The 8314-nt window shown below is 43.8% G+C and overlaps 1 protein-coding gene across 3 annotated transcripts in view; it reads left to right on the top strand.

Moving 5' to 3' along the window:
* The window catches only part of CTPS2 (CTP synthase 2), a 97399-nt gene that overhangs the window by 84277 nt on the left and 4808 nt on the right, over positions 1–8314 (top strand). For all 3 annotated transcript variants that reach the window (XM_040633978.1, XM_040633971.1, XM_040633984.1), the window contains one exon: positions 407–551. In XM_040633978.1, coding sequence (XP_040489912.1) covers positions 407–551 — 145 coding nt within the window. The remainder of the gene's footprint in view (positions 1–406; positions 552–8314) is intronic.

Raw genomic sequence — 8314 nt, forward strand, 5'->3', positions numbered from 1 at the left:
CGACCTTGTAGGAAATGGCCAGAGGCCAGCTAAGAGACAGAATGCCCTATGGCTAGCCTCTAGTGTGAGGGATACCTTGGGAATGGAGCCAACATACGTCTAGGAAGGGCCTTCGAGAAGCAGGCAGCCTTTGGGCAAAACAAAATGCATCTTGCCATTCAAAAATGTTGCTTAATTTTGCTCCCTCTAACACCTTGCACAGATAAAAGGCCAGATCGCTTATTAAGCGAGATGTGTTTTGCCGTTTGAAATTCTACCGTGAAGATGATTCATGAGAGTAGCTGTCAGTGATGGTAACAGGTTAATTGTCTCACCATTTGATGTGTTTTCTTATTCAAAGATAAGACCTTTAAAGCAGCTCTAGTGTTTGTCTGCTTCAGTCACATCATGATTATTCTCATTTCAGATCACCCCTATTTTGTTGGTGTCCAATTCCATCCTGAGTTTTCTTCTAGGCCGATGAAGCCTTCCCCTCCATACCTGGGCCTATTACTTGCTGCAACCGGGAGCCTGCATGCCTACTTGCAACAGGGATGCAAGCTGTCTTCAAGGTAACCAGCTCACTGCTCTCAGCACCAACCCAAGCTGTGCTTATATCAACGTTTTAGGATTCTCGTGAAATTTAGTATCATTACAGGACTTTTTTAAAGTGAAGAGTAATTTTTTTTCTTTCTTAATGATCCTGATTTGTTTTCTCCGAATGAAAATGATCTCTTCACATCTATGGCAGTAACATGTCAGCTTTCCGAGTCATGCTGATGCTGGCTATATTTTAGAAGTTTCTGTCATTTTGATAAGTGAAAAATGGGATTTGCTTTTGTTGACTCTCTGATTAATAAATATTTTGTACGTTTATTTGCTTTTTTAGGACTAGCCTGTTCATAGCCTCTGCTCTATTTTTCCTTTTGCTATTGTATCCTTTTTCTTACTGATTAGTAAGCTCTTTATATAGAAAGGACATTAATAATCCTTTGTTGGGTTGCATATAATTTTTCAAAGTGGGTTTGTCTTTTAAGTTGTTAATGATAGTTCCCATTTTCCCTATTTATTTATTTCCCTATTTATTTTTATTTATTTTTAAAGATTTTATTTATTTATTTGACAGAGAGGGAGACAGCCAGCGAGAGAGGGAACACAAGCAGGGGGAGTGGGAGAGGAAGAAGCAGGCTTCCAGCAGAGAAGCCTGACGTGGGGCTCGATCCCAGAACGCCGGGATCATGCCGTGAGCCGAAGGCAGACGCTTAACGACTGAGCCACCCAGGCGCCCCTTCCCTATAGAGTTTTAAAGAAGTACTTTATATAGTCTTTACATAGTCTTTATTTATGGTTTTTTTTTTAAGATTTTATTTTTCAGTAATCTCTACACCTAATCTGGGGCTCAAACTCACAACCCTGAGGTCAAGAGTTGCACTCGCCACCGGTTGAGCCAGCCAGGCGCCCCCATTTATGTATTTTTAAAGTTTATGTGGTCAGATCTTTAACTTTTATGGATTCTGCCTTTAGTATCATGCCTAAAATCTTTCTTTCCCTATCAAAAATATTATATAAAAAATGGCCCATTTGTTTTCCGTTAGCACTCTTATGGTTTCAGTTTTATAGTTTAAATCTGTAACCTACACGTACTTGATAATTGGTGTGGTGTGTAAGGTAGGATCTGCACCCCCCCCCCCATGGTTAGTAGGTTGAGTAGTTCAGATTTGTTGTAAGGATTTCTGTTTTGTTCCACTGATGGTTTCCTCTCTTATTTCTGAACCCTTACCACTCTTTTCATTATCATAGCATTGCTGTAAATCAATCCCTTATCTACCCTATACCCATTATTATTTAACTTTTTTTTTTTTTTAAGATTTTATTTATTTATGTGATAGAGAGACAGCCAGTGAGAGAGGGAACACAGCAGGGGGAGTGGGAGAGGAAGAAGCAGGCTCATAGCAGAGGAGCCCGATGTGGGACTCGATCCCGGTACGCCGGGATCACGCCCTGAGCCGAAGGCAGACGCTTTAACGACTGCGCTACCCAGGCGCCCCTATTATTTAACTTTTAAAAAAATATATTTTGCTATTCTTCCGGATGAATTATACAACGATTTTTTAAATTATGTTCAAATCCCTCCTAAGGGATTTTTTTAAAAGTATTTTTATTTATTTATTTTTGCAAGAAAGGCAGGGAGGAAGGGAGCTAGAACGAGTGGGGATCAGGGGGTGGAGGGGCAGAGAGAGAAGCAGGCTCCCTCATGAGCAGGGAGCCTGACGTGGGATTCGATCCTGGGACCCTGGGATCATGACCTGAGCTGAAGGCAGACGCTTAACCGACTGAGCCACCCAGGCACACTCCCTTGGGGATTTTCATTCAAATTTCTTTACATTTAAATATTAGTTTGGGGGAAATTTATATCTTTACTTCTTCTCATGCAAGAATATTGGATGCAATAACTTTAAAAGTAGACAGAACTAGCCAGAATCACAGAGGGGTTAGGAAGGGTTATTAGCCCAGTGATCGGATACGTCATTTAGAAGATTACCTTTGCGGGGGCGCCTGGGTGGCACAGCGGTTAAGAGGCTGCCTTCGGCTCAGGGCGTGATCCTGGCGTTATGGGATCGAGCCCCACATCAGGCTCCTCTGCTATGAGCCTGCTTCTTCCTCTCCCATTCCCCCTGCTTGTGTTCCCTCTCTCGCTGCCTGTCTCTGTCTCTGTCAAATAAATAAATAAAATCTTAAAAAAAAAAAAAAGATTACCTTTGCGGACCCTCATCCTAGCAAATAACCCTCGTGATGTTGCAGTCGAGAGCTGCCAGGATCGGTGTGTGGTGTGTGTGCGTGTGCTTGTGTTACACAAGCCTGCTTATTTGTGACATTACTTGCTAGGAGAAGCTCACAGCTGTCCCTCATTTCTTGTGCCCATGTTTTCAAATGGGAACAGCTCTACATATTTCCATGTCGGGTGTCTTACTGAATGAATGACGACTTCTTGCACCCTTGAACCAGTGCACTGGTTTTCCTGTGCCCTGCGGAGCCGCAGTCTGGGCTGCGACGAGGAGCAGGCCGCGGGGGCCCCAGGCTCTCCCCTACTTTGGCGGAGCAGCGGCACTGTACCAGGCCCACGTGGTGTGGTTCTGCACGAGGTTGCATGTGAAGAGAGCCTCCCATGTTCTGACACTGCACGGCTAACGCAGCAGATTGCAAATGCCAGTGTGGTCCCATGTCGCATGTGTGCTGTGACCCTTTTCAGCCACTTTATAGTCTCCATTGTTTCAGGTGCTCCCATGTAAGAGGAGGGTGACAGCGGAGGAAGTTAGATGGCTAAGAGAAATAATTCACGCCAAACTGCCTGGCTGTTTGCAAGCAACGGCTAAGCACGAGTGTTCTCTAATTTGTTTCTGGGTAAAGCTTGCCAGCAGTTTCGGAGAAAAATGGTTGCTTGCTAGCGACTCCTGAGCAAGACTCGGTATGTCTCGAGGAGAAGGCAAGACTTCTTAATATAATTCTGATGCTAGTATTGGAATTACAGCCGACTAGCAGGCTTCCGTGGTAGTCAGAGAATTCCCACGTATCAGCCGTAAACCGGTGCATTTCCTAAGGGCAGCCGGCACCTTATTTATCTTGATCTCCCTGGCTCCCTAGTGCACGGGGTTGGTTAGTACCCACGAAAGTAATAACGATAGGTAGCAGGGGAGGATGGATATAGTCTAGACTAATTTTGATACCTCGTGGGGGGTTTTCCAATTAAGATCAGTGACCATGAGTTAACGCAGTGACAGACACCCAGATTCCAGAGGAACCTCGCACTTCAACTCCTCTCTGCCCGGCTCCGTGGCGTTAGGGAATGATGAAAAGCAAACGACTGCTTTGATGGCCAGGCTCTAATGTGAGCCGAGTTGGTACTGTATTTCTGTCAAACAAGATTACTGTCTGTAATCAACCATAAACAAATGTAACAAGGAATATGAACACCATCATAATGACTTCCTTTCCCAGAAATTGGCTGACGGTATGTAATTATATGGCACATGTGCAGCTGACATCTTTAAGCCCAGACTATAAAAATCTTTGGCTTTGAGCGAGTACACCTGAACTATAACCTCCGCGTTCTGCCCTGTGGCGGACCGTTATCTTTTAGTGCCTGGGAGGTTGCGGTGAGAATATTGTTTGGGGATCTAGAGCTGGTGAGCTGAATTCGTGGCTACTCTGCTGTCTGTAGAGTGGCAGCAGTTATGAGGACCAATTCAACCTGGTTTTTGACTTGTAGTGTTCTGTTCAAGAGGCATACCAGTTTTAGGATAGTATTTTTTAGGCTTTTATAAGCTTCTCAAAAGTATATGCAAAATCAAACTGAAAGGCTTTGTTTTGGGCATCCCCCCAGGACGACCCACACGTTTGATGATTCACTAGAAGGAAATCAGAATATGGTTGTACTCATGGTTAAAACTCACTTCGGTGACAGAGGACGCAGACATAGCTGGCTCAGTAAGAGAAACAGACGTAAGTGGGGTGTGGAGAAACCTGTTTGCGGGTTTCCTATGCCCCCTCCCTTCCATGAGAGGTCACACAGAGCTCACCTTCCCTTTGGCAGTGAACATGCAGCAACATGTGTGTGATGTTTGTGCTCCGAGGAGCCCATTTGAGACCCGGAATTTAGGGTTTTTACTGGGCTGGTTGCGTAGACGTTCCCTACCTAGCAACCACTCAAATTCCAGACTCTCAGAAGGAAAGCAAGCATTCACCATAAATCACATCAGCCTACACCCAGTGACATGACCTTATCAGTTAGTAACGGAGAACACATTCTGAAAGCCAAGTTCTGGAGTCGTCCCCCCCTGCCTCCCACCCCCCCTGCAAGCAAGCCCTTCTAATGATAGCAGCCTCACGCCTGCTGTGTTAACTCTTTTTTTGCACAAGTCTGATAAGCCAGTTTTAGAAAAAACAAATCCAATGGGAAATTATTGTAATTCCCTGCTGAGATCTCTCCTCTGTTGTCTAAACATAATCTGTCCCATGTACAAAAGGTGACCACACATTTGCCTGGTTTTGCTGGCATATCATGTAATAGGACCAGAGTGTTTCATGTGTATGAAGACAGTTTTAGAGGCCTTATACTAAATAGCCTATACAAAGGTGCTTGTAATTGGGAGTTCTTTAGTATCTAGAAAGAAAGCATATCATCTCTGTTCCAAATTGCATTTTTAAGCAACTGGAAACAGAAGAGAGATCGAAGTCTAAAGTGGTTCAGAGGTTATTTTCCAGCATGTGGCTCTCTGGGGCTGCCCTGCAGGGCTCTTAGGCTCACTCACTACATACCAAGTTGAGAAACCTCTTCCAATTTGAATGATGCTGCCATTTATCACGCCCGTGTGTCAGGTCAGAGTAAAACTCTCATGCTTACACAGTGCTCGTTCCATGTTGGAAAGCAAGAACTTAGATGGGGCTGTCAGCAGTTCACAGACACGCAGCTCTTGGAGGTAACATGCCCTTAAAGTATAAAACCTGAATCTTAAGACATTTGAGCAGCACTGTATTCTAGGTTTTAGGATCCTGAATTCCATGCCTCCACCCAACATATCCTACCTTTTGTGTAGAGGAATCGTCTTCTTTGGCAAAACAGGAAGTGGTCTGGTACAGAAACAACAGGAGGGAGATTACTCAGTGAGTCCCTATATTTGCTTGACTTTTTCAGACCAAACTCAAAAGTTGAAACTACTGTATAATCAAAGGGCCCTTAAAGGAAGTTCACGGCCAGAGCCAGGTCTTTCCATTTCCTGATACCGTGTGCTCCTAGGATCTGACTGCATTTGCTCCTTCATGCTTATCCTTCTCTCTCCATTTGAACCGCTGAATCCTGGCAGCGGTCAGGGGGAGAAGGCCCCCATTTGCATTCACCATCGTCTCTAGTCTCTCTTCCGTGACTCTCTTCTGGGTTTCCTTCTAAGTGACACACTGGCTTCCAGCTTGGGAAGATTTTGTTTTCTGTTGACTTCTAGATGTAGCATGACAGAAAATTTTGAAAATAGAAAAAAAGGACCCATAAACCCACCAGCCTAACACACTGTGCTCATTTTTGAATGTTTCCTTCCATCTTTATATCCATATAGGACTTATTTCATGGTTATAATCACTGTTCTGTGACCTCGCTCTTCTCTGCATCAGTTTCTTTATAAAAGGGGCATGGTAATGGTACCCCTTTGACATGGTACCCACTTAATGAAGATTAAGTTTCATAGTAAATGTAAAGCACCTAGCACAGTGTCTTTCTATGGTGGGAGATTGCATGGAAATTATTATTATTTTTTATAGTAAGCTCTACACATAACGTGGGGCCTGAACTCACAACCCCGAGATCAAGAGTCACACACTGTACCGACTAAGCCAGCTAGGTGCCCCTAAATGGGAATTATTATTATTAATTTTACTTTAGTTCTGGTCTTCTTCATTTCCTGCCTACCACAAAGTTTCCTGCCTGGGCTCTATGCCTCCAGCTTTCCTCTTCTCAATCCATCTTCCTACATTATTTTGTAGTTTAAAACTCTCAGTGGCTTCCCTTGACTTGGAGAATAAAATGCGCACAAATCTGTAGGGAACAGCTTGTAGTCCCTTGATCCCCCTAGAAGCTTTTAATGCCTTTGCCTCAGCTCACACCACTTTCGTGGCCCTTGGTTTACATTCCTGAGCTGCCTCGTGTTAGGATGCGTGGGCATGGGAGGTGGGCGTGGCGTCTCTATTGATTGTGGAGTGTGCATTTCTCCCTCTAAGGCATACTTATCCCCCCTTGAGTACCTCTTTCTCTTTGTCTAAGAGGATAAGATACTCTTTTCCCGCTGCATGAATCGGCTGCGCATTTTCCGGCACTATTTTAAACTTGCAGTCACCTTGCCTATTTTTTTTTTTTAACCTGTGGGCTGCATGGTTGATGTTGCCTTTGCCAAGGGCCATTCTTGCAATATATGGTGTCTAGGGGCCGAGGGCTGGCCACCCCGAGATGGGCCGGTTTGGCATAAAGATTATTTCAAGTTTGAAGGGGTTTAGGACAGGTCTCCTCAAAGTAGGCCACTTTGGCACGTGAACTGTTTTGAGCTGAAGGCAATCAAGACCCTGCGGGCTCAAGAGAAACTTTTGTCCCTCCAATTTTCTCCTGTTAGTCTGTCTCACATCACTTTGATTCTTAGTCCAGCTAGGAATACCTTAAAGGGGACAGGAAATTCTTGCTCCCTGGCAGGTGCAAATAGCTTGTTTCTTTGGGGACAGTGTGGACGAATAGAGCAGGTATTATGGATTTGAGATGGTGCTTTGGAAATTTTAAACTGATATAAAAATACTGCTTTTTCCCCTTTGTTACATTTCAAGCAGAAGTGAATTGGAAAAAAAAAAAAAGATTCTTTTTTAACAGTGTTTTAAACACCTTTTAAAACAGCGCCGCCCCCTCCGCCCCCATTGTTTGTCACCAACTCCATACCTTGAGACTTTTTTTGGTAAAGTGCTGCTAGTAAACCACATTTGAGTACACCTTCCCTTAGGGATTAAATGTTGATTAAAAGGTGCTCTTTATTGATGGTGGTTCACTGCAGTGGTGATGATATGGTGCCAGCCAGGAATGGAGTTAATAGTGATAGAGACTACTGTGCTTTTAATGCCCTGCTGGGGTCGTATTCTACCATTTACTATTCAGTGCAAAACTCATCAAAGCATACTAAGTTTTTATTCCATTGCTCTTACATTTTATGGCTTCCAGGGGCTCTTTGAAAAGGAAGTAAGTATAGCAGTAACAATGCTTTGGAGAAAACTGTGTGCATGGCAACCTGTTTTAAAACATGCTTTTTCCACATGAAACGGATTTTGATACAAAGTATTGTGGGAACTCGTGCATGCTGGGAACCCTAAGTCGGCCATCACAATTTTTTAAAATTCCAACCACCTCTTTCTGTTAATGGAGAAGAAGTGGTTTAATGGCTGTGCCTGGGGTGACATAAAAAGTGGGATATATGAGGCATTACTGTATCTTGTCCTAGGGCCTTGGAATATACGTTTTCTTATATTGGGAATTTACTAGGAACCAGGAATCTCTGACAAACAAAGGACTATGACAAACCTTTTGTTTGTCAAAGAACCACACGTCGATTGTTGCCTTCAAATCTCCTAAGTCAAGCTAGTGTTGTAAGGGTAGAAATTCCCATGAATCACTGCTGGTGATTTTGATTTTGTCTTGTAAAAAACAATATAGGGGGCATCTGGCAGGCTCAGTCCGTAGAGCATGTGACTCTTGACCTTGGGGTTGTGGGTTCAGGCCCCACATTAGTTTGGAGCCTACTTAAAAAAAAAAAAAAAA

Source organism: Ursus maritimus (genome assembly GCF_017311325.1).
Source record: "Ursus maritimus isolate PB19 chromosome X unlocalized genomic scaffold, ASM1731132v1 scaffold_X1, whole genome shotgun sequence".
Lineage (NCBI taxonomy): Eukaryota > Metazoa > Chordata > Mammalia > Carnivora > Ursidae > Ursus > Ursus maritimus.